The sequence below is a fragment of the Caloenas nicobarica genome, chromosome 18 (assembly GCF_036013445.1).
Source record: "Caloenas nicobarica isolate bCalNic1 chromosome 18, bCalNic1.hap1, whole genome shotgun sequence".
NCBI lineage: Eukaryota > Metazoa > Chordata > Aves > Columbiformes > Columbidae > Caloenas > Caloenas nicobarica.
Genome location: NC_088262.1, coordinates 12,278,567 through 12,304,201, shown reverse-complemented (window position 1 = coordinate 12,304,201; position 25,635 = coordinate 12,278,567). Strand labels below are relative to the sequence as shown.

Here is a 25,635-nt window from a genome sequence, read left to right as displayed (position 1 = left end):
AGCCATGTCTGCGTCTCCTCTGCTGCCAAACTTCCACATTTGTTGGCAGAGCCTGTGACAAACCCGGTGGCATCGTGGCACGAGAGGCCTGCTCTGCCACTCCTGCTGCAGGCTGAGAACAGAGCGGGGTCGGGAGGCCACGCGGGGCGGGGAACAGACGCATCTTGGCGTGGAGTGTAAAAACCTCGGTGTTCCGAGGCCATGAACATTTAGTCTGCAAGTCCCTGCTAAATAGTGAAAAAGCTGGTACTTCATCTGTTGAGCTTTTGTATTTAAGTAATACTCAGGTTTATTATCACCTGGGGGAGGGTGAAAGCACTGAAAGGCCACAATAAGGTCTCCCCAGAGCCTTTTCTTCTCCAGGCTGAACACCCCCAACCTGCCCCTGCTCGGCTTCATGTTAGCTGGGACAGTCTCTATTCCCAATACTTCATTGTGACGGACTCGCCAAGCCTCACATCTCGTGTTGGCACCTAATTTATGAGGCAAAGCAGCAAAAGGGCTGAGCACCAGCGCCTGAGCTGGAAGCACGCTGGCTGGGGCAGGCTTTTGGTGTCTTCCTGTTCCGCTCAGCCCTGCAGACCAGCGGAGACACCTTACGAAGCACACGCGAAGCACTAGACAGAAATCTGAGGCTGTGAGATATTTCTTGCTCATACCAGCTTAAGAGAAAATACCAAAACACAAGAGTTGCTGCTGCTGGGTTTACAGGTGGCCGAACATGGCCTTAAAATCAGTCCCACAGAAAAGCCTGGGCTTCACCTTCCCGTGACACAGGGGACCAAAGTCCCTTTGCTCGCCGGGTTTCCATCCCTGAGGAGCTCCTGAGCACACAGCAACACCCGCAGCGGAGTGAGAAGTCCCGCCACGGGACGAGCCTTGGTTCAGAGTTCAGTTCACGGTGACGCCCATCACTTCTAGTGCAAAATCCTTAATTTATGAACCTTCCTACACTGGTGAGACAAAAGTAAACAGCCTTTACACCCCATGTCCCTCACAGTCACAGTGCTGCTCAAATAACCCAGGAATCTGCAGGCGGGGGGACAAGCCGGACATGAGACACGTCACTGTAACGTACACAGGTCACATCAGCACCTAAGGTTGCTTAGCACAAGAAATACACAGATCTAGGCAAATAAAGGAAATGCTCATATGCAGCAGTAAGAAACACTCAGGGTATTTTTTCTCTTTTGGAGGATTTTTGGTTCTTCAGTCCTTCTCCAGCAGAAAAACTTGGCAGAACTGTTACTTCTTGAGAAGGTAACTGCTAAACTTTAATAATCAACCAGCAATGAGTCCTTATCTCTTTTCCGTGAAGTGTTGGTTCCATATTGGGTAACCCCTGTGTGCTTATAGATTTAACACCTTTGGGAAAAACTTTTTGCATTTTCTCTACATTCCCGTGTGCTCCTAGAAACACTGATATCTTGGGATGCAGCACTCTTGTTTCGAACACTCAGACATTTTGGGCAGAAAAGGAAACCGCTTGTTCAAGTGTAAACAACAGAATTTATGTATTAATTTAAGGCAATTTAATCTTAAGGCAGACAATTACTCAAAAGACATTTACCATCGAGACGATTTTAAAAAAGAGACAACGTACCTGCAGGCTCCTCCGTGCTGCTGGCGGTGGTGGGGGGGGGAGCGGCAGGGATCTCTGTGCAGGACAGCGAGAAGCAGACAGGAAAGGAGAGCAGACAAAAAAAAAGGACGTATTATTCCAGATCCCAAAGAGCCCGGTCCCTGCACACACCACATTTTCCCTTCCAAGCCACGTCTACCAGCAAGGGTTGTTTCCCAACTATGTCCTCCAGCAAGGAGCCCTGCAAGAGCCTCAGAAACTGGCACACCAGGACCAGACCCTCTGGGGAACTGGGCCCCCCAAGAGGGTGTGGGAAAGGATTTTTAAACCAAAAATTTTAGCTGGTGGCTAAAAATAAAAAAAGATACACACAGACAGATAACTGATATAGTGTCCCAGCCACAAATGCTTATGGTGCCCAGACACAACCTGCTGCAGTTGCTGGGTCCTTGTTTGCACCCCAAGATGAGGGATGCTCTTGCAGGGGCTGGTGGGTGCACAGGGTGGTGTGACCAGCAATGGGAATGTCGCTGCCTCTCCCTGTGCCTGGGTTGTCCCTTCCAGCTGCTGTCTCCATCCAAGTCTGAGGCAGCGCTACCACCCCTCTTGTGGCAGATAGAATGCAGGCAAAGTGTTGCATCTATCTGCCGGGATGCAAGTGTTTTGTCACACATTTCAAGGAAACACAAATTTATCTGGTGCCAATGCAATAGTCCCTGGTTTTGATTTGGGGCTGGCTTTGCATAGCTGAAACCACATCATGTTCTGGATCTTCATGCCCAAGTCTGACCATGCTTGTTGATGTTAAAAAGGATGGACAGCAGATTAAGGACATTTTATGGTCACAACTTTGGCAAGATGATATCTTTTCCCCAGTGCACATCTGCAGCTCTCATTCATAACATCTTCTGCACATTTAGGGTACAGTGCTGCCATTTCTGTGCGTCCCTGGGAATCCTGGTGGGGGAACACCCTACAAGCCCATTTTGAAAGTGGAATTTAGGCATGAACTGGGGATCAGCGTCCGCCTCCTTCTGCTTTTGCTCTCAGGAACCCACCTTGCCACGGAGGCAGGGTTTGCTGGGGTCTGCCTGCATTGCAGTGAAAACAGCTCATAGGGCTGCAGCCCAATTAGCATTAAATGACATTTTGAGTCGTTCACCCTCATGCAATCAAACACAGGCACAAACCCATGTGAAACACAGGGTGCATAGTCACGCAGTACCTGAACAGCCAGCACAGCCATCCCGAAGCTGGCGGCTGGACAGGTGCTGGTGCCTGCTGACCTGGGCTGCAGTGCGGACAGACCCCACTGGAGTCTTGTTCGTTCCCCACAAGGTGATTTTTGCAGGACTATAAATCTTTGGGACAAGAAAAAAACTAAGCAGTGGTAAATCAGAGAGCAACTGCTCTTGCAGACAAGGTGGATAGTCCCTCCTAGCTGGGGTATGCCTGTGTCCTCCCAGTGCCAGCCATGGGTAGGGATGGAGAGCAAGTGTCCCCCACTACTCATGTATAAAATATGCGTGAACTACATCCCCCTCCACACATAGGATATGCTGACTGACACTTTTCAAAGTTGAAAATATGCTGGTTTGGGTTTTTCTAGAATGAGAGAATTGTGAGTTGCTCATATCCCCACTTGAATTGCTTTAACATCATACGTGCAGACCAAACTTCCAACAACTGCACAGAAGCTTGGTAGTCAGGCCAGAGCAATACTTGAAAAATGTTTCAACCAAATATTGTGGGCCCTTGGAAAGGGCGTTTTGCTGTGACACAGAAGTAAGGGGCTCTCGTGGGTGCTGGAACAGCGGCTGGGTTGCAGGGCCAAGGCAGGGCAGCCTCGAGCACGCGGGGTCGGCAGCTGGCAAGAGCACAGTCCGGCTCCAAACACTTGGATCGTGTTGAAATTCTGTGTCTGTCTTTATTTAGTGCAATGAATCCCAAGGGAGGTGATGCAAGGAACAATTTACCCTCTGATTTACCATGGCCCTGGGGAATGATTAATGATAAACCTTTGCGCATACTTGCTGCAGAGCATACCGGAGCCATGACTGTAGCATCTTGGGGAAACAAGCATCTGGTTTAAGCTCTTGCTGTCCCATTGCGACATGGGGAAGAATGAATCTCAAGTGACCAAAAACCACCCTGGAATGTATGATTTTTTTCAGCAGGAGAAGGTGGAGAAAGGGTATCTGCCCTATAATTTGGCAATGGCCATCCTGAGAGGCAGATGCTGCAAGGGGACAGTGTGGGAGCAGACTGGGGGTTCCCAACAAAGACTTGATTCTTACAACCTTTACTTTTCCTTTCCCATTGGACGCTTTTTTTCCTTTTGGCAGCAGAGAGTCAACCTCAAGAGGAGCAGCCTGTGCCAACCACTGTAATTCTGATGCTTCATTTTGTTAGGGCAGGTGGAGATGTCTCTTGCAAGGTGCATGAGCTACCGAATGATCCAACAACAGCAAAACCAACAGGCAGCAGAGAGGCTAAAACGTGCCCTGCCTGGGCAGTGAGTGCTTGATGGGACCAAGTGGAGATGTGGATGTTTGCAGAGCAAATGCTGCACCAGAGAGGCTTTGAGAGCTGCACCTGGTGCTTGGTGCTGTTGTTTTAGGAGCAGAGGATGGGAGAAGCCGGAAGGCAAATTAAAAAGCAAACAGTAAACCAGCCCATGTTTCTGAGTGAGTTGTGTGAGTGTAAGATTCCCTTTAGCAAGGCAGGTGTTATCAGCTGCATTACAGTGTTGGCAGCTCCATCAAACCAGCAGCTCCTCTGATTTGAGCTCTATGCCAGTTAAGCACAGCCTGATTTTGGACAGAAAAATCTGTTTGTAGCAATTTGCCTCAAGCATCCAGACCTGATGTACCCCAAAGCCAATGTGCTCTCAGGGCACCTCAGCTCTCCAAAGCAAAACCACAGCTTTCCTTAGGGTTACTGGCAAACTGGGTTGTAGCTGCACTCACACAACCTACCCAACATGGTGGGTGAGCTACCTGGAAGATAGGGAGTGAATTTTGGATTATATGCAGTGTGCCTGGCAGGGGTACCCAGGCAGCTCTGTCCCACAAGCTGTTGGCATGTATTCCATGGGGTTAGTAGCCACCCTGGCTGGGCAGCAGTTCCTGCAGGGTTATAAAGGTTAATATCTCTAATCTACAGACATCAAAAGAGCAATCCACGTACTTATGCAGGGAGCAATGGGAGAGCGGCTTTGCTGGTAGCCTTTGGCGCATCGGTTGCACGTGATGCCGGTGACTCCGTCTTTACAGGGACATTGGCCTGTGGTTTGGTTACAGGTTTGGCCGGCGGCGCCCACGGGATGGCAATCACACTCTGTGGGGGGAACACACAACAGGAGGGTCAGGGGAGAGGACAGAGGGTGCAGGCAGCATCACAGGGTCATTGGGAAGCAGGGAGGGAACCATGGGTTGCCAGCAGCTCTCTTGGCACGAATTCACCTTCTCCGCAGTCGGTGCTGGACCTCCGGCACATGTCCTGTCCAGCCAGTGACCACACTGACCTGAAACAGAGGTGGCATTTGGCCGAGGGGGTGTACATGGGTGTCACTTGGTTGCAGAGGGCGCAGCACTGGAGAGGGGATGGTCCAGCCACAGCCTGTCCTGTTGCAGAGATGGAACTGCAGCCAGGACACCTCATCCAGGACATCTCATCCAGGACATGAGCGGATGCTCTTGGCTCTACAGATTAAGGGCAGTAGCGTGGGGTGTCCAAGACCCTGCTCGAGGACACCCACGTGTACATGCTGCAACCATCTCATCCAACAGATGCTGTGACCAAGAAAGAGTTTGCCAGACTGGAAGAGGACAGGAATGGGAAAGGCAGCAATACTGGGATGACCCCAGGAGCCGCAGCACGTGCTGCCCCACCCCAGCCGGCTTCAACCCCCCTGGGCTCCTGGAGCAGTGGCAGGGCTGTAAGGAAGAGGTAAAAAAATCAAAGAATGTTTCACCACTCTTTCAGCACACGAGATCTCAGGCAGGAAGTAATTGCTTTCAGAGAAGCTGGGAATTCATTTCACGTGCACTACCAAAAAAAAACCAAACAAAAAAACCACAAACCGCCCCCCCCAAACCCACCACCCTTCTTTCAGGGCTTTTGCTTGAGCCCTTCCCCGCTGAGCAGCATCCCTGGCAGCTGGCACAGCGGGTGCAGGAAGGAAATGCCCTTGTGGGATGCGGGCAGGCTGGAGGACCTGCTCTTCCCAACCAGATGGATGGAGTCTTGACGGCAGAGCTGGGCAGATGTGAAGGGTTTGGCAGGGGATGTAAATACTGCACTTGAAATCATTCACCATCTCATTTCCCACAGTGGGACTTACCGGCGCAGCTGCTTGGTAAAAAAAAAAAAAAAAAGAAAAAGCAAGCATCGGGGCTTGTTATCGTCACTGCTCCGAAAGGATTACGGCCTCGCACATTTGTTAACAGCCCTGATTTCTAAGAGCTGCAAGCGCCGTGCCAGACTGCGGTCTGCCCCTGCTGAGCGGTGGCAGGGAAGGCAGGAAAGTTTTCCTGCTCTTGTGCCACATCCTTGGGAAGGAGCCAGGCAGAGCCCTCGCTGGCAGCACTGATCCTGCTCCCCTTCTGCCCCTCAGGGAGCTGCCTGCCAGAAAGAGGGTTTGGGGGAAAACCTGCCCCACTGGCCAAAACCTGGAGGGGGTTGCTCTGGGGGTCAGGACAGGACGTCTCTGTGGGCTCCAGTGGCTGGGCTTGGCTTTCAAACAGCCCCAAATCCCCCAGACTGAGCAGATTGCTCCCACGAGGATTTGTCCTGGACCCTCCAATGCTTCTTGGCTAGTCTTTCACCCCACTGGCTTCTCTCGCCCCCCGGCATATTTCGGCCCACCCGAAATATGGGGACAACAGATCACATCCAGCGCTCATTTGTGTCAGGTGTGGAGGTTTTGGTGTGTGGCTGGAGCTTCTCTCCAACCTGCCCCAGCACCACCTTGCTCCCTCCACCAGCATTCCCCAGTTTGACCTGCACCGGGCAGCAGCTCCCGGTCTGCTCCCACCCAACAGGGTTTGAATGGTGCCTGGAGCTCCCCTGCACTGGGATGTCCCCATGTCCCTGCATGGTTCACCCCATTCCCACGCGCCCACCCAGAACACGAGCAAACTGCCACCGTTCCCTGGCTCTGCCAGCACTGGATGGGAAAAGACTGAGCCTTCCCAAAACCCCATGATTTTTCGCATGGGATGGAGAAAGAAAAGCAACAACAACAATTAAAAAAAAAACCAGCAACAACAAAACTTTTGCTTCTTTTCTCCTTCTTCTCTAATGCTTCTGATTTGGGGATTTGGTGGTTTTTCCCCTCCACCTTCAGCTGTCCCTGGGAACCAGCCATTTGCAAACCTGCCTGTAGTGGAAAACTTTCTATTAATCAAACCCAGTTTTGATCAGAAACGATTTAACAGCTCTGTTGTAACATTAAATTGGTGTGGCTGGTGATGAGCACAGAGAGCAGAGTGACGTTTCAATGGGAAAACCTGCAGACTGCAGCCCCAAGGGATGGCTCCAGTATTGCTGGGGCAGAGGAAATAAAAATATATTAAGCAAGAGCCTGAAGAAGGAACAGAGTGAAAGAAGAGCAGAGAGGCAGGAGTTAACATGAAAAGAAACAAATCAGGGAAGGGTTACACAAGAAGAGGCAAAGGGCAGGAGGATGGGGAGGAACATGCCTCCTGTTTCAGGCGTCCCCAGAGCTGGTTTGCAAACCCCCATCCTGTGAGTAATTCTCCCCCATGTGAAGGCACTGCACTGGTTTCAGTGGGCTGGCTTGGACAGGAGAGGGGAAAAAAGTCTTTGTGATGAGTAAGATTTACAGAATCAGGCTCTCGGAGGAGGGGCTGCAGAGCACAGAGCTCTCTTTTGGACACCACATAAATAAATAGCGATGCTGCTGCTTCCTTCCCTCATGAGGTAATGCCTCAGCACAGCGTGTCCGAAGCTGCCGTGGTTATTTTTACAGCCGTATCTGTCTGAGGTTGTCTGTTCTCTCCCCTGAGGGCTCTGCAGCCCAAGTGGCAGCTGTGTCCCCATGGGCACGTGTGATGCACCCAAGGTTACAGAGTAGAGCGGTGTCGGAGGATGTGGGAATCACCAGTACTTGGTCCGGGACCTCAGCAGGAGGAACCTGCAGGTGATTTCTGATTGATACCTCCAACACGCCGTGGAGTAAATCCTCTCTGGGTGTAGGGATGTGCTTTCGGCCACCGGTCCCCAACTCTCGCAGCACAGGACGATGCCTCAGGTGGCAGCGCTCCAGTCCTCGAACACCTGATCCCATTTTGACTTTTCTGTCTTCCAGAAAACTCTCCAAATCAGCAGCAGGTCAGCCCTCCTGGTGTCGGGGGGCAGGAGGTGGGCTCAGCAGTGTCTGCAGATGTTTGCTGTCCCTGTCCCAGAGGAACTGAAGCAGTGCCAGCAATTAGGAACAATTAAAGGCAATTTGCAGTTCCCTGGCCAGTGCAAACACTTGCAGCCAGCAATTACAGGCTCTTCTCCTTCCCCAGCCTTGGAGTACCTGGACTAGTGGTGGTTAATACTGATTTTTCTAGTATGGTTCAAACTCCTTTGGGTTGTAACCCCAACTAGAAGAAAGGCTGCACTAGAATGGCAAAGGGGATGTGATTGATGCAAACACCCCTTTGACACCCTCAGTGCCTTTCTGTTGGGAACATTTTTGTTCACAAAACATGTTCTCGTGCCTGGACTTCCCTGGGTGCAAGTGTTTGCCTGTCACCCGCCGCAGTGCCGAATATCAGCAGTTCTCTGTGCTGAGCAGAGACCAGGAGGCAGCAGAGTTAAGAAAACCTCACTGATCAGGAAAGGAGGGTGCCTGGGACTTTGTTAGAGATAATAAGGGGGATAACAGCTGATTTATCCTCTTTATCCTCAATGCCTTGCTTAAAAGGGTCACTCCAGAGAGAAGGATGCAGTGGTGCAGGGAGATGTGAGAGGAGCAAACAGGAATGATGATGGTGCAAGAAAACCATGTGTCTTTAGTCTGTTAGTTTACACAGCATCAGGGGGAGGGAAAGAACTGTCACGATTTAGTTCTTTCAGAAAATCTTTAAGAGAAATCTTCGCTGAGTGTCTGTGGCAGAGATGACCAGGAATTACTAGTGAAAAATGAACTTATTTCTGCTCAAAAACCTGGCTGTGGAGGAGAAAACAAGGAGCAGGAGTATATGGGGAGGTTTTAATGGGGAATGCGCGTAGCAAAGAGGGTGCCTCTGCCCAAAAATACTGATTTTTCTTATGTAATAGCCACGACCTGGAAAGCAGGGAGTTAACAGTGTTTCCAGGTGATCACCTTCAGCTTGGCTAGTCCAGAGACCATGCAGTTCTTTGGGAGACCTCTCCAGACTGGCCGAATGGGTAAGGAGGTTGCAGACAAAAACCAGCGCTCAGAAGGATGGATAATGGGAAAGAGGGAACAGGATGGCTCGTACAGGCTGAAGGGTCCCAATTAACTGCAGCCACTCCAGGAAAAGATCTGGGAGTCAATGAAACATCTGGCTGATTGCGATGGAGCTCTGAAGAGCGGTGAGATAGTAGGTTGCGTTATGAAAGGGGTAGAGAGTGACACTGAATATAATATCATGACACTATAGAAATCAATAGTACGTCCTCAGCTGGGAAAGCGGAGTGAAAGGCAGGGAGAGGCACCCATCTGAGGGCGAGGGAAAAGATTAGAAACGCTTTGCCAAGAGACGATGGAGGAATGCCAAGTAACGCACAGCACCGAGAAGGTCAGACAGGTGCTCCTCTTCACTGGTCCTCAAAATACAGGAACAAAGGGACATTCAAGGCATTTAAAAAGCAACCTTTTTCACTGATAAAAGGAAACGCTGCTTTGCAGCGCACATAATTAACTCGTAGAACTCATGTTACGAGACACCATGGCAAAGGCCCAACAGGATTAGATAGGCCTATGAATGAGAACATCTGTAGTTACATTAGCTGGGATTAATATATATACGGATATAAGCACTCCAAGCCAGCTACTGCCTGCAGTTAGTACGAGATTTACCCTGGGGATGTGCTATTGCAAAACTGCCTGTCCTGGAGTTTTAAATCTCTGTCTGAGGCTTCCAAGACAAGCCACTACTATATGCACGAATCTGCTGAGGCAAACCAACGCACAGGCAACGGTGCATTTCTCTGCTTCAGCTCAGATTCGGCTGGTTCAGGACTAAAAAAATACCCAAAAGCAAATGTTAGGATCGTGCGTGGAAGGATGTAAAATGCCCTGGAAAAGTGGTTGAACTTGTTGGGATGTCTCTGGCCCCCTGAAGGCTGACAAATAGCATGACAAAAATGCGAATATTTTTCCACCCCTGAATTTTGGTCGAAGGTATTCCCAGCTGCTAATCTTCCCCCACACACGTGTGTTGAAAGGTAAACAGAGGGATAAATCTCCAGGCTTAGCTCTCTTCAAGTGTGACCTTTTTTGAGAAGTTATCTGAAAGGACCTGCATTTTTTGAGAATTAGCATCTTCCTGTTTTCAGGGAAGCCGTTTCCTTGGGAGGTTTTCAGAAGGATGAAAAATCCATCTGACTGGACAACAAAAAAAGGCTTGATTTCACGGGGTGTCCAGATTTCCTCTTGTCACACTGTATCTGCAATGATAACATACGTTGTAGGGCTTCCAGATTTAAAAGCCCAAAGCATGACCGCTTTACATTACACTGTGGACTAAGCAGAAAAACATCAATGCATTAAACTGGAAAAAAACACCTTAATTTGCAATAGTCATTGATGAAGGTTCCTATATTGAGAAAGAACCTTCTTCAGGAAATCTCACTCAGTTTAAAGTATGAATTTAAGTCGCTCATAGCTACCATGCCTTAGGTACACATTTATATTCAACCATGCTTTTAAACGCTTTTCCAGGATCATGGCCAAAATTGCCTTCCTTTGGTTGCTTTCCTTCTTTCCTCTGAAGACTCCAACTGGAGTAAAAAATGTGGCTACAGAGGCTTTCTGCCGGAAAAAAATGCACCAAAATCAAGCTTCTTGCGCGGATGCTTTGATTCTGACAGTATTTTAAACAGCAAAATGTCAAAACAACTCAACTCAAATTTGCCTGTTGCTTCAGTAACGCAGCCTGCCTCATCCTGATGTAGTAAACATATTTCACTTAGTCTTATGTTTTAGTATTTAGAGGTATGGTTCAGATATTATTGCTTAAGCAAACTTCTTGTAGTTGTGGTTATCTTTTTCCTGTGTCTTGGGTAACTCGGGTACAGGCCAATTGTCCCCCTGTAGCTTTAGCCCCTCTCAGATGTGACCCCAGTCTTGGAGCTTTCCGAAGACCTGACCTGGACAGGGCTTTTTTAGCAGATTTGCTTCAAAACAAGCGGTGCCTCCTTCCTTTGGAGACCTACCCTGGTGATTTGTCCGTGGATGAGGAGGGTTGTGATCTGAGGTCTGTGCACCCGAGCAGTGCGGAGAGGTTCCTGCTGGCTCTGGGGATGGGATCCCGCAGGGATGGGTGGGAGTGCACTTAATGGCAGAGCATCTCCTCCACTGGTGGCACCTCCTGAAAATCCCACCGATTTATGCCACGGGGAAGAGAAACTGTGTTATTTAACATGTACCCACCCAGCCTGGCCCCAGCTAGTTTGCTAACCAGAAGCAGAGGTTGAAATGTCTCCATGTTAACTCTGAATACTAATAATGGCTTTAAATATTAACTGTTAACCGCTTTGCAACGAGATCGTCAGCTTGTCTGCGATATTGTGAACTGGATTTAGTTCTCCAAAGGATCGTGTTCACGCACAACGTCCCTCGGCACATTCTCTTGGAGATTTAAAGGTTTCTTGCCAGCAGAAAATGAATTCCCCCTTTTATCAGGCAAAGCCAAATAATCTCTTGGTGTTTCACAGCGTCCCTCCTCCTGCGCCGCTTCTCAGGGCTCTCCCGTTTCTTCCTCCCGAACTGGCACTCGGGGAAGCCAAGGGCTTTGGCGCCCTGTGGTTTGGGCCAAATTTCACAGATTAGACCTTGTCTTTGTCCTCTTCGTAACAAGTAACAGCCGGGGCCCACAAAGCCTCCACTGAGCAAGGGTCGCCGCTAATCCGGACGGGGCTTTGAGCCACAGTAATAAATCCACCTTTTGGGCAGGCGTGAGTGATAGAGACAATAAGACAATTATGGCAGCACTTTTCAAAACGCTTGAAAAACCTCTCGTTAAAAAAATTGTTAAAAATTCCCCTGTTATGTCGGAGCTCCACCTTTGGGGTGATTGCAGCAAAACCGCCCAGGGGGAGCGGTGAAGATGCTGAGACGCCCAGCGAGGAAGCGTTGGTGCTTCCTTCTCCCCAGTGTACCAGTAGGAGATGGGTTTTGTCGTGGAGGATGTCACCCCTTTTATTTTTCCATTGAAAAATGTCAAGTCTGGTCAAAAACCCCCAGGGGCAGCTCTGGCAGCAGCTGTGGGGTAACAGCCCCTGGGCAGCTCTAAAGCAAAATAGGGCTCAACCTGCTCTCATGGGAGACATTGCACGAGAAAGAGTGGGCTCGAAAAGGCTTTTATTGAGGAAAAAATAAAAAAAAGTCAAAGTTTTTCTCCTCCTGATGCATTTTTAGCCTGGCTCCTGAGGAAATGAGGTTCCTACAAGCATATTCTCCAACTAATAATACTACAATCAAGTCTGGGAGTGTAGCAAAAGTCTCAGAGATAATGAGGTTGCCACGAGCTTCACAAAATCAGGCAGCTGGGTAGATGAGAGAGAAACCCAAGGAAAGCTCCGCAGAAGGGGATCCCTTCGATGTGCACAGCCCTTACCAGACACTAAAGCATCCGCAGAATCTCCCTGACACCCCAAGTGTCTGCAAAAAAAATCACAGTTGGAGCTCCGGGGGCACAAATCCAGGCCACTGCTTTGTGATGCTCTGAGAAGTGTACGTCTAACTGGAAAAGACAACTTTTTCTACGAGAAAAAAAGCCCCTTTTTTTAGTATGCCTAAAATCAGAACAGGGTGCATGGGTGAGCAGGACTGAACTTTGTTTTAATGTTCGGGACCTGGGAGCCTGGAGGATTTTTCACCCTCGAGAACTGATCTGAAGCAGAAAATTATCTCAAGAGTTTGAAAATATTCATGGAGAAGGCAAATGATTCCTTTTCTTTCCTCTGTCTAGAAGATACACAAAGGTCTGGCTACGCAAATGAATTTAGTAATTTCTGTTCTTAGTCTGAGACTTGTGATGGAGAACTAAGTTTTAGTCTTTCTTCTTTTTCTTCTTCTTGTATTTTTTTTAATAATAGGGTGCAAATTCCTCTCTATTGTGTCATACTCTGCCACTTCTGAAAAACCGCAGTCCAAACCTGCTCTTCAGAATTGCTTATGGATGTATTTCTGCTGAAATAACAAACCCGAACTGCGGTACTGAAGGTGGTTGGCCCCAAATTTCCCCAATAAAATTCTGCTCAAGCACCATCCTTGCAAGGATGGGATTTTTCAGAAATGCAGGGAGGTCCAATCAGGCAGCAAAAACATGCCTGGGTGGGAGCAATACGTGAAATGATTGACCTTCCTGGAGCTTGAAGACACCTGCAGCTTAAGGAAGTTTTTGGCACGGAGGTGATTGTACTCTGATCTTATCACCAGGCACAGACAAACTTTTCTCTTTTTTTCCTCTACTTTTAAAAATTTTCTTTCCCCCCCTCCCCCTTTTTTTTTTTTTTTGCTTTAGGTTAATGACTTTCTAAGCAAATTTCTGGAGACTGTAGCAGACCAGGGGCCCCAGCACCCTGCCAGCCCCGCGAGGGTTGTCCCACCAGTCCTCCGTGCTCTCTCCGAGCATCCAGGTTTCAATCTCAGACTGCCTAAAACATCTTCCACGGAATGAAAATATCTGTTTAAATACTGCTGTATCGTGGGAGGTGGCCAGGAGGGAGCCAGAGGGAGGAGAAAGTCGGCAATGAGTGTCTGGGAAGAGCAGACAGCAGGATTTTACCCTCGTCCTGCTTAATTTTCACCGAAGTGGAGATCAGCTCCAGGACTGGAGCACTTCTAGGGGCAGATACACAGAGGAGCAAAGAGTCTGACCGCTTCCGATCACCAGTGGCTACAAACGTGAAACTGGAACGTGGGATCTGTGGTCCCTAAATGTGCATCTTATCCCCAGGTGCTGTGGGGAGGTGGTAGAGCTGTCCTGGGCTGGGGAAAGGGCTCCGCAGGGCTCCCACATGTGGGTTGTTCCTCACTGATGGCCAGAAACATCGATCAGACTTAATTAGACATCCTTGGAACTGGAAGGGAGAGCAGGATGAAGGCTGGCACACGGAGCCACGCTTGGCTTGAAACAATTGGAAAGTGTCTCAGTCGCTGGGTTTGCCACAGGAATATTCCACTGCTGTGACACAGCAAACCCTGCCCGCTCTGGCTCCCACAGAAGTGGATGCTTAATCTGATGTAGCTGCTCATATGTCATTGAAATTGTGGATGTTTAAAAGCTGGCATGGCCAGGTAGACATCTTGCATTGAGCTCAAGTCTTTGTTAAAAAAAAAAAAAAAAAAAAAAAAAAAATCACTCCTTTTCCATTTTTTCACACTACAAACTCAAAACCGTTTAAGAGTTTCTGTAATAATCATGTCCCTTCTTTGCTTTGGGACCCTTCCAGCCTGAGCGGGTGGATGGCGCAGCTCTGCCCTGGGTCCTGGAGGTGCCATGGAGGTGGTGACACTTGGTGACAAAGGCACTCAAGCCTCTGGTGCTGCCCCAGGGCACTTCCACATAGCAGCCCATCTGCATGGGACAGCTTAAAGCTGCATGTCTATAAACTTTTTCTGACTGGTTTGTGCCTGCCTGGGGGTTGCTGATGACAAGTTTGAGATGTAGAAACCATAAATCAGTGCTCAGCACTTGGAATAATATCTATATAAAGAATTATGAGGCCTTGGGGAAGGGGGTGACTGAGGCATAGCCACTAACAAATGCAGTCTAGAAATACAGCGAGAAAACTGTTCTTGCAGTGGTGGAAGGGCATGCTCTGTGGGGAAAATAGTCTGTGTTGGGCAGATCAATGCCTTGAACATTCGGACTTTCTCCAGTGATGTGATTTCTCAGAGGTGACCAAGCCTGGACACAAGAACTCAACCCAAGCCCTGCCAGCACTATGGGTTGACTCATTTCTCATCTAAATGGTGGCTCCAACTGGTCTTCAAAGAGGAAGAAAAGCAAAAAAGGGAGTTTGATAATTAAGGACGACTCCCTGGGGGGAATTAATAGAAAGTATTGCTTTGGACTTCGCCTTGTGAAACCACAAATGAGCTGGACTAGAGATGGGCATCAAAATGAGATTGCTTTGGGGAGAGGAACATCTCTCTTAGGATGCACTCGACCTCCTAAGGTGGACACCAAGGCCAGATCTCCTGCACTGATGCCCAGCAGTGACGAGGTCCCTACAGTGACAGGAGGGGCCCCTGTGGGAGCTAGTGCTTGCTGGGGACAAGGAGAGGTTTGGGACAGGAGCCCTGCCGGTGGCCCTGCTGCCCCAGGGAGCCCTGGTTTGGGGGTTTCAGCTAGGCCATCCCTATGGCTTGGGGATGTGTGAACTGGGGACCGTGGTGGCCCGGGACAGCTCCAAGGCCAGAGGGGTGCTGACCACACCAAAAACCTGCAAAGATGGACGGGCTGGTCTTCCTGCCTTACGCTGGGACGTGGCCCGTGGGACACCAACGTGGGACACCGACGTGGGACACCAGTGTGCCAGTGGCAGCCGGCCCATGCTCAGGCTCTGTCATCTGATGTGGATTTTACCCCGGCTGCCTCCTGCACCCCAGCTTCTCCGTGGGGCTCCAGGAAGAGGTTCCATCTCCCCGGCTTCAAAAGGAGCTCTGTGCTCTAAGCTGGTCATGCAGCTCCCTCTATAGTCAGTGGAGAGAGACAGGGACTCTTCCCACTGTCCCTGTCACCAGGGGCTCTGTTCCCCTCTCCGGGCAGCACAAGGAGCCAAAGGGGTTCAGCTGCATTAGTCCCCCACACCCCAAATGCCTGCAGCTGGCTGGGAAGAAAATCTGCATCTGCATCCATGAAATTGAGGAGTGGAGCCTGAGCCCGTGGGGATGGCACTCACCTGTCTCTGCTTGGACCCAAACTGTCTCCCAAAAGCAAAGGTCGAAGTCTGGAGCCTCTGCGGGTACAAGCCGGGATGGGGAGGTAGGCTGGGAGTGCTTTTATTTTTGCACAAGTTATTAAATAATCCTCCAACGTGGATAGAAAAATCTGCCAGGCTTGGCATGGGCACGGGGCTGCAATGGCACAGGGCAGGCAATCCCATTTTTTTTACCAAAGCACTAAGTCCTAATGAATATGACCTTGCGAGGGGCCAAATCCTGCCCCTCCATAATGGGGTTTACACTGTCAGCCACAGCACAAGTGCATTCATAACACGTATCATTTGTCATCTTTTCATCAAAAGCTGTGTAAATCCTTTCCCCGAAGTGCAGAGTTGTTTTACAGCCAGGCTGTGAAATCCTGCAGAGTCTCCGTTCCAATAGAACCACATTAGTGCCAATAATCTGGCAAATATCAGGAGTGAATTTAATCAAAAGATCAGGGCCCTGATTTACAGCGGCCCGCGACAGAGTGGAGCAGATGGAGGTTTGCAGGACCCAGATGTGGAATTTCACTTGCAACATCACTTGGAGCAGAGGGAAAGCAGAAGGAATGGGCAGCAGGGCTTCGGCATTCACTCTCACAAAAATTAGCAAGAAAAGAGGAACAATTCACCCTTGTTCTGAGTTTTTGAAGGTGAAAATGCAAAATTTCTTATCTCTGGGGTTTTGTTCTCTGTCGGGATAGCCCAAACAACTCCTGGCTGTGTGCAGCACCCAGGGTTTTGATCTGTCATCAAGTCCTTTGCCCGTGGTTTGCAGACTTCATGCCGTGCTCTGCGACAGGGCACCTCTGATCACTGACAATTTTCTTGCTTTCCTCTTTTTTTGCAAGAAAATAAATGGAAGCAAATGCACAGGAAAGGAACATGGCATGGCTGAATCACTCTTAGCCATCAGGGTGAAAGTCATCCTTAAAGCCCAGCTTCTTATGCCTTCACCTCTGCTGCTAAGACAACTTCAAATCACTAAAATAACCTTTAATTAAAAATTATTATAGATTTGGCTATTAAAAAAACCAACAGCTTCACTCTCTGTTCACCTCTCACTGCCTGAGCCTCACACCCTGCCCTGCAACACGTGCAAAAGTTTGGAGCACTTTCTCTTTCTCCAGGTTAAAAAAAGGTAGATATTGTGCAAAAAGAAAGTAGACACTGTGCAAAAAAAAAGTAGGCATTGTGCAAACATTTCAGCAGTGTGATATTTTTGCATAAATACCAAAACCAACCATTCAAAATAATGCAACTCCTGCCTCTGTAATTTTCTGGCGTTAGATGCATTATGAATTGAGGAACATAGGATGGAGTGAGAGATGAGAAACACAAGTGAGAGGAAAGGCAGGATGGGTCTTTTAGGCTGAATTAATGAAGCTGGATTAATACAAACACATCTTCAGCAGCTCTTTCATGGAACTTTTACTGCGAGTTTGCCCAAGCTCTCGCAGGCTTAGAGGCTGGGTAAGTGTGCTGCATTCTTTACGGGCTCACGAGGCACTGGTGCTCTATTATCTGCATTTTTGCTCTTTTATATTCATTTGTTTAAATGTGTTACATGTGGGATATGAACGGAGCAATGCGATGGCAGAAAGAACCAGGTCTTATAGAGAAAACACAATCCACTGGGTGAGATGGGACATCAGGCAGTTGTGAGGGAGATGGCAGATGCTACAGGATGGTTAATTCCTTAATTCTAAACACACTTGGCCAAGATGAGACTCTGGGAGACCCTTGCCCATCGGCAGATGGCTTGGTGAGATTATAAATTAATTTGTTATCAATGGAGAAATGGCTGAAGTTGTTAGATGATAGGGTTTGTTTTTTAAAAATGCCTGTTTTCAACAATTATTTCAGAACAGTCCCTGAATGGGGGGAAAAAAAAGAGAGGGAACGTAAAATCCCCTGTGTCATAAACAGCTCAGGAAAGAGTGTTTTCAAAGGAATGCCTTTGCTGTAGGAAACTTCATTTTGCCCCTTTTGTATAGGACGATGGATTACGCCAACAATAAACCATTGAAGCTACTGTGAAATTGTGCTAATAGCCTGCGAGTCGGGGAGCTGTTCATGCAGCAGCATATTTATTACATACCTTTGTATCTGTTAGCTCTAATAGCCACATTTTTGTTATAAACTGTGGGGGGTTGGAGAAGTATTTAAATTTGGTGATCTCAAATTTCAAGAGCGGGAGCGATTTGGGAAGGCAGGGGGATGAGAAAAGGACAATTGCAAAGAGAATTTAATAGAGTGAATGACCCAGCAACTGAGAAATTCAGAATTAAAATGTTGCTGCGAAGGCCATTGTGCATCTTCCTGGGTGCTCGCTTGGGGAAACTGAGGCACGGCACGGCTCTGAGGTTTCCCTCCTGCAGGTACCACCTGGCTGTGATTTTTGGGTAAGACCTCCAGCTGAGCATCTCCTCCCTGCTCTGTGCTCCCTGTGCTGATCCCAGGGGACTGGAATCCCTACGGATGCACCGTGACAGCGAAAGAGCTCCCTGCTCCCCCAAATCCCACCACATCCCCAGGGTCACCCATGCTGGGGAGGCAGCTGGGATGAACCAGAGCCATGGGAAGGAGTTTGCTGTGCTTGGAGAGGGGTGGGAATCCCTCTCTTCTCCCCAGCACTCCGAAACCCTTTCTGGGGAGCAGGAAGGTAAATAAGAATCAGGCTCTGGACATCACCTGTGAGCACCCCACTGCCTGGGGGATGGATGCTTCCCCACATCCCTGCCCGGCCCCGCTTGAGGAGAGCCCACGCCTTCACAATTTCCCTTTGTTTGCTCAACCTAATGTGCTGTTACTTCGGTACAACGTGACTGTGAAAGCAGAACTATTAATTTTATTGCAAGACATAACCACTCAGGACTGTGGGGCAAGACATGGCCGGCAGCCCGCTGCCGGGGCGGGTGTCCAGCCGGGACGCTGGGTGCTGGGCACCGGGTGGAAGAGGCTCAGCCCCCCTGCGCCCCTCTCTTCTGCCTCCTCAGACCCTGGAGCAGCAGCTCCTCTCTCCCAGAGCCATGGGCTGGGTTTACGTCCCACCAGCCCAAGCTTCAGATGAAGCTGGAGCTTGTTAGCAGCCGCAGCACATGGCGGATCGAAAATATCTCATTGAAATAGTTTTTGCAAGATGAAAAAAAAAAGGGGGGACTAGGGCCATCTAAAGAAGTAATTTCTTTTTCTTCTTTGGCAAAGTGTCTGTTTTCAGTGGGCGGGGCGGGGGTGGGGAATGTATTTTCATTAAAAAATTGAAAATGCTGAACACTCAAAGCTTTCCAGCCACAAATACCCAGCTTGGGCCAAAATGCTTTCCATTTCTTGTTGAAATGATTCTTTAGAGAGAAAAGAGCTGAAGCTTTCTGCAGGAAACCACAGCATCTTCTAATATGGGTTGTGAATGTTTGCTTGATTCTTTTTTTTTTAGCTGCAACACAGGTCAGGATTTACATCTCTTCTAGCAGAGAGAGGAGAGTTAAAAGAGTTCCTTTGCAAGATTTGCTCTTATTGCTGCTCCCACCTTGGCTGAAGCTCCGCTCACCATCACATCTGCCACAGGAGAGGAAACCTCAAAAACCCCAGTTAGCTGGGCTCAAAATTATTTCCCATTTTACTCCTCTCACCTCATCCTGAGGAGTGAAATGTTTTGTGCATGGGCTAAGCGCTGCCGGTGAGGGTGGGAGGAGGAGACGGGCGTTTGGAGGAGTCCGATTTACAGATGCTACATCTGACCCTGTACCTGGGATTTTGTGCAACTCAGCCCTTACATATGCAATGACCGAGTCAGCTGTGGTTATTGGTGCTGATGAAGCACAATGTATAAGTGATAGAACCTGAAATAATTTAAAGGTGTCCTCAGCAGTGAGGACTTTTTTATTTCAGTGGTTTTGTCCTCACCATGAGGCTGGGGAGACCAGAGAGAGGTGATGGCAGAGAACATGAGGGCAAGAAAAATCATTTCAGGGGCTTGGTCTGGGAGAGGGAGGAGCAGGAGGAGTCGTTTAGAGCAAGAGCTGTGAGAGCAGGAGCAGCAGAAAGGGGTTGGAGTGGTGCCCAGAGAGGTGGGCATCCCTGGAGATGTCCCCATCCCTGGAGACATCCCAGGGCAGGCTGGATGGGGCTCTGAGAAACCTGAGCTGGGTGCAAATGTCCGATGAGCTCTGAAGGTCCCTTCCAACCCAAACTATTCTATGACTCTATAAGAAGGAGCCATGAGGTCCCAGCCATCCCACTCCGGCCCTGGTACCTTTGCAGGCCTTGCGGTGGGAGATGGGCTTGCTGAGGTCGCGGTAGAAGCCTTCCTTGCAGTAGTGGCAGTGCCGTCCCGCCGTGTTGTGCCGGCAGTTCAGGCAGACGCCACCGCTCTTGCGCCCTGACAGCTTGTAGAGCTCCATGTTGAAGCGGCACCGCCGGGCGTGGAGGTTGCAGTTACAGGCTGTGAGAGGCAAAGAGCAGAGACCATCAGCATCTGTGCCCGGTCACAGAGATGCCAACCCCAGGGCTGACCGCGTGCCTGGGTCCTGCCCGGGGTGCCCCACTGTATGGAGGTGTCACAGGATGGGATGCTCTGGTGGCACCTCTGGCTATGAGAAGCCAACCGCTAACCCACACCCCCTCCTTGATCAGGGCTATGTGGTGAGTCCAGCTTTTTTGAAGGGAAGATGAGGTCACCAAGAGCTTGTTTCACCATCATGATTTGCAACAAATATGCCTTTTGCCTCTCCCTACTCTTAATGTGAATTAGAGGCTGGGTGCAGGCAGGGCTGTGTGGGCAGGGAGCCCATCCCTGGTTGGGAAACAGCAACGTACAACCCCCCAGCTGCTCCCCCAGCTTTGTCACAAGCACTGTACCCCATGCAAGCACTGCTCATATCCCTTCTGACCCACTCCCACATTGGGGTGCTTCATATCGTGCTATTGCTTGGTATAAAGCCCCCGCCCCGAATACTGCAAACCCCTCACTTCCCAGCACCCCAGGAGCCCTCTCTGTCTGTCCCCAGGAAAAGGGGGTTTCCAACGTCACCTGCTCAACTTTCCCAGTATTCCCACTCTCACCAGTTCTGACACACATGAGCGTTTGAACTCCAAACATCATTTTAAGACCTCCCTAGCTTCCTTGACTTTTCCTTCCTGTACTCGGTACCCACAGCACAAGGCTCTGTGAACGCCCCGAACAGGTGGATAAAACCTCACCCCTGCCTCCACATCTCCATCCCACCACTGAGACAGGGTCAGCCTGACACCCAGTTAGTCAAACACCAAAAAGTCCCCGTCTGCTTTGATTGCATGTGCTGTGACGGAACCTGCCGGGAGATGTCCAATTCCTCCACCATATGCAGCCTAATGTCAACACAGGACTATTTTAACAAGGGGCCTTTGCAAAAGACAACTTAAGGACTTCAAAAGCTCAACCCCTTGCCTGCCTCTCCCCAGGGCTGTCATGGGAACATCAAGAAGCAGTTGCCGGGGCTCTGTGCTTTACCGAGAATTTTATAGCTTGTTTTCTTTCCCCTTTGCTTTTATTTGCTCTTCACTCCTGAACAATGCATCTGTGCAATGCCAACCCACAACTGGGCCTCTCGCCTCGGCATGAAGGTGTCACGGCTCTGGGTTTGTCACCTTCCTTTAGAGCAGAGACATCTTAATCCCTTATTCCTTCCTGTTTACCTTATGGTTCTTGCCCAAGACAAAGACATGCTATATTTGCTTAATTATCAAATTTCAGCCCAGAAAATTACAGCACAGTTCCGGATTATTTATCAGGAACAATCCCCAGCTGAAAGCAAAGGGGAGAGCAAAATCCTCCAGACACGTCCGACCAGCGGGATGAAGATTGCTCTTGCTGTGCTTTGCAATCCGAATTACTCTGGCCGACGTGGTGAGGTCCAACCTCACGTCCCCACCAGACACTGGCAGAGCAGGAGAAGCAGCCACCAACGTGCTAATGGTGGCAAGAGCGGCCGGAGAGCGGTTCGCCAGCCATGAGAAAGTGAGATTCCCGACACCAAGCGGGGCCACCACTTTGAACTGCGGTTTGCCTCTTCTTCGATGAGCCCACCAGCCTGCGGGTGCATTTGTCATCTCCCCAAACAGGAAAGGACCACGAAGGTGACCGGAGACACAGCTCCTGTGTGCAGAAGGAATTGCTGCTTTTTTAGATCTGGCTGGTGCCGCTGACATATTTGCTGATGCTGTAAACACACTTAAACAGGCTGTTTGCAGCCAAAAGCAGCGCAGGAACATGCAATGGGCGCTTTCTGCGTCCCCCTTGAAGGTTTTTCCCCTTCCATCTGAATCTCAGGAGGAGCATTTGTGCTTTGTCAGGAGCACCCAGCAGCCACTCAGCTCTGGAATTCTCTGTTTCTCGCTGTGTGCTGAGCAGCCCTGCCAGTTTATGGCTCTGTCACAGTCAGCGCCCTACAAATAGGGGATTAGAGGTGATTCTTGCCCTGCAGAACTCATGAGCTAAGCTTTTGGGAAGGAGGTGGTGCTTTTAAAGTCCCAATCCTTGTTTTACAGAGGGGCGACCGAAATGCTGAAATGACACCCTTTTCCCGGTCGCCCAGCAGGCACAGGGCTGGGGGCTGGTTCCTCTGCTCAAGGAAGAGCCTTCCCCCAGCTGAGAGGTGCGCCAGGGCTGCAACACAAAGGATGTCCTCTTGGGACACCAAGGCAACACCCGCATCAACGGCATGACCTCAGGACTCGGCTCAAGCAGAGGAAAAAGAGATTTAAGTCCCTCAGTCTGAGGATCTGTCACCCCTGTGACCATGCAGGCACATCTCCATCGTTCAAAGCCTTGAGACTCACTAGCAGCTCTGCCTTCGGTGCTTCAAACCACAGGATTTAGTCCCTGTTTACCAAGATGAGGAGATATTTCTCTCGGGTGGTGGCATGACCTTGCAGAGGATCTAGTTTTTCCCTGAAGCTGGCAGAAATGCATGTTTTCCAAAAAGCGTGAAAGCTCACCTCTTCCTAAAACTTGTATTTTAGGAGAATTGGACTCAGTACTTGAGTGTTTTGCAAGATTGCATTGGCAAATCCCTTTTTAAAATTCAGAGCTGAGCCCACCCGAAGAGTGAGTGAAAATCTTCGCATTTCTTTGGGTTGCTCGATAAGCAGAAATGTTTTTGCAAAGCCAGGGAAGCAGAACTCCTGGGATTTTCTCAAGATCTTTCCAAATATTTCCGCTGGTCCCACCAGGGCAGAGCTGCACGGGAATGTGGAGGAATAAGTGGAGCGTGGTGAGCTGCTTGCAGCGCTACTCCTGGGATCAATTTTACATTGATCTTCCAGGGATGGGAAAATCCAGTGCCCGGAGAAGGGAAGACGAACCTCACAAGAGGCTGCAAAGAGCCCCCCAAAACAGCTGTGCCTATGCTTATCTAGAGCAAACAACCTAAGTATTGTGTGTAAACCCTCCCAGGAGTGACTAAATGAGCTGGCAGAGGATGTGGGCTGGTCGAGCCTCTCTCCATGCCCAGCGTCCCTGCACTTGGCCTCCCTGCGAGCTCCCGCAAGCACCACAAGCAGCCAGGGAGTGACGTCCACCCCTCCACCACGACTTCTCAGCTTTTTTTGGCTCCGTTGGCTTAGCCCTGGCTCTGTCCCCTCCTTTCACCTGCACCCCCAGGGCACTGAGGACATCTGCTGAGCACCGCTTGGCTCCTAACATCATGCACATGGGTGCTTTTCTATCATCCACCCCCTTCCTGATCCACTTATTTGTGCAGAGACAAGGGGGCAAACTGACTCGAGAGTGGCTTTAATCGAAATGACTGTCTCCTCTGCTCACTCTGAGCACCTGGATCCTGAGTGGCCAGTGCTGGGCACTGCTGGCCACCAGCCAGCGCTCACTGGCAGCTCCATCTGTAGCCTGATGTGTTTGCAGATGCCCAAAGGGGGAGGCTTGGTCTGATTGAAGGAATATAGACATCCTGTTTTTTCCTGACAATAGCTCATAGGGACGGAAGAATTAGGGCAATGCAATAAATGACCCCTCTAGGCACCAGAAAGTCCTTGCTGGGGACAACGCTGAGACACGTTGTGATGGGATCCACCACACTGGTGCGGTGCGGGGCCTGGAGGTGCTGAGAGCGGGTGATGCCTGGGCACACCACAATTGCCTGTCAGGGCCATCAGGAATCCAGCAGCAGGTCCTGATGCTTTTGGATCCCGGCTCCGGATCTGTGTGCGGTCCCGGGTCAGGGAGGGTGTGCAGCTCGTCTGGTCACGTTTTCCCTGGATGGAGGCACTCAGGAAACGTGGCTCACGCCCACCCTCGCCCCGTGGTTAATTCCCTGCTGTGCTAAAGCATTTTGCCTTGTTCCTAACACGAATTGGCCTGGCTTTAATTTCCAGCCAGTGCTTCTTGGGTTGAATTTCCCTGCCACAGTAAGTGGCTCTTTAGCAACCCATCTTTTCTTTCTATGAACGCCTTTGCCGGCTGTGAGAAAAATCACCTCCCAACATTGGCATCACCTCTGCTCCCCATGCTTTGCTTTTCACCCAGTGGAGAAGACACCCCTGCATGGGCTGCAGACCCAGCGGAGACCCGGTTATGGGCAAAACATGTGTCAGGTGCTGAGACATCTCTGATGAAAGGTTTTGGCTCCAGATGCTCGACTAAACTCAGTGCTGCTGTCTCCTACTCTCTTCTTTCTCTTATTTTGCCAAGGACCTCACAAGCCTTTTATTCACTGACTTTATTGCACACAGATGTACAGAGCTGCATCAAACTGTCTCTACCTGGGCTGCCAGGCTCCAATATGAATAGCCAGATATCACTTAAACACAGATGTTCAGAAACCTGGAGAAGGTCAGAGCAGAAAAGAGGAAAGTTGTGGTTTGGAGCCAGGTGAAGAAACTATAGCAGAAGCATCTCCACATTAAAAACAGTGACTTGGTCAAATGAATCTGTTGAAAAAGGTCAAGGTGGGTAGGATTTTCCATTTGGGAGAAGGAAAGGAGATACATGAATGGAGGCACAGGCTGGAGCTGTGCGGTGGCAGCTGTGGTTGGGGTCTTTTGTGCTGCTGCCGTGTCCCCCAGGCCCCGCGTCCCGGTGCCCTGCTCTCCCAGGACACATTCCTCTCCGCGGTTTTCATTCAGCAATGACAATGTTGCCCTTTCAAAAGACCCCACCCTTCCAAAACTTATATTTTGGCAATTTTCAAAATGCAAATTGCTTTTTAAACAAACAAAAACCCTAAAACATTTTGTTTTAATTTTTGCAAACAATAATTCAGGAGAGGGGGGAAGGGGAAGGGGAGGATAGAAGAAGCCAGGGGCTGAAAGTAATCTCTCAATTTGACTTCAATTTATGAGTAGTCTAGGTCTCCTTAAAATTGTCCTTTTCCCATATAAGTGGTTTGGGTTTGTTTTTTGGTGTGTGTGGGTTTTTTTTGTTTTGGAGTTTTTTTTGTGTGTGTGTATTTTGTTTGGTTGGGGTTTTTTTGTGTTTGTTTGTTTGTTGTTTGTTTGTAGTTTGTTTGTTTGTTTGTTTTTCCCAGAAAGTTGCTAGCTCAGCCTGAGCCATTATTTCCCTCCTGCAGGAGCAAGCCTCACGTGCCTCGTCCCAGCTGCTGAGAGGGGCACTGCGCCCATGCCCATCTGAGGAGGGACCCCTGGAGATATTGTCAGGTATATTATCTCTCTCAGGACCATATTGTTCAAGGAAGCAGCCACCCTTAAATCAAAGAAAGGCAACAATGGAGAGGGAGCACCCAGAGCCAGCAGAGACCTGGCTGCTTGCTGGACCGGGAGGCAAAGAGAAAGTCCGTATGGAGACAGCGGGAAGGTGTCCCTGGCCCTCTGAAACATCGCGTCCCTTCAGACCTGCTGCTGGCTGGTTTGAAGTGTTGGAGCAGCTGGGCATGAACCTGGAGCTGGTGGACGAGCTC

General features: G+C 49.7%; 1 protein-coding gene across 2 annotated transcripts in view; it reads right to left on the bottom strand.

Annotated features, from left to right (window-relative positions):
* NTN1 (netrin 1) overlaps window positions 1-25,635 on the bottom strand; it is a 99,734-nt gene that overhangs the window by 25,868 nt on the left and 48,231 nt on the right. The window contains exons 2-4 of one of the 2 annotated variants that reach the window (XM_065647755.1): window positions 19,980-20,168; window positions 4,772-4,921; window positions 1,604-1,657 (exon numbers count right to left, since the gene is read on the bottom strand). In XM_065647755.1, the coding sequence (XP_065503827.1) occupies window positions 1,604-1,657; window positions 4,772-4,921; window positions 19,980-20,168 (393 nt within the window). The remainder of the gene's footprint in view (window positions 1-1,603; window positions 1,658-4,771; window positions 4,922-19,979; window positions 20,169-25,635) is intronic. The other variant, XM_065647756.1, reaches the window with a different exon arrangement.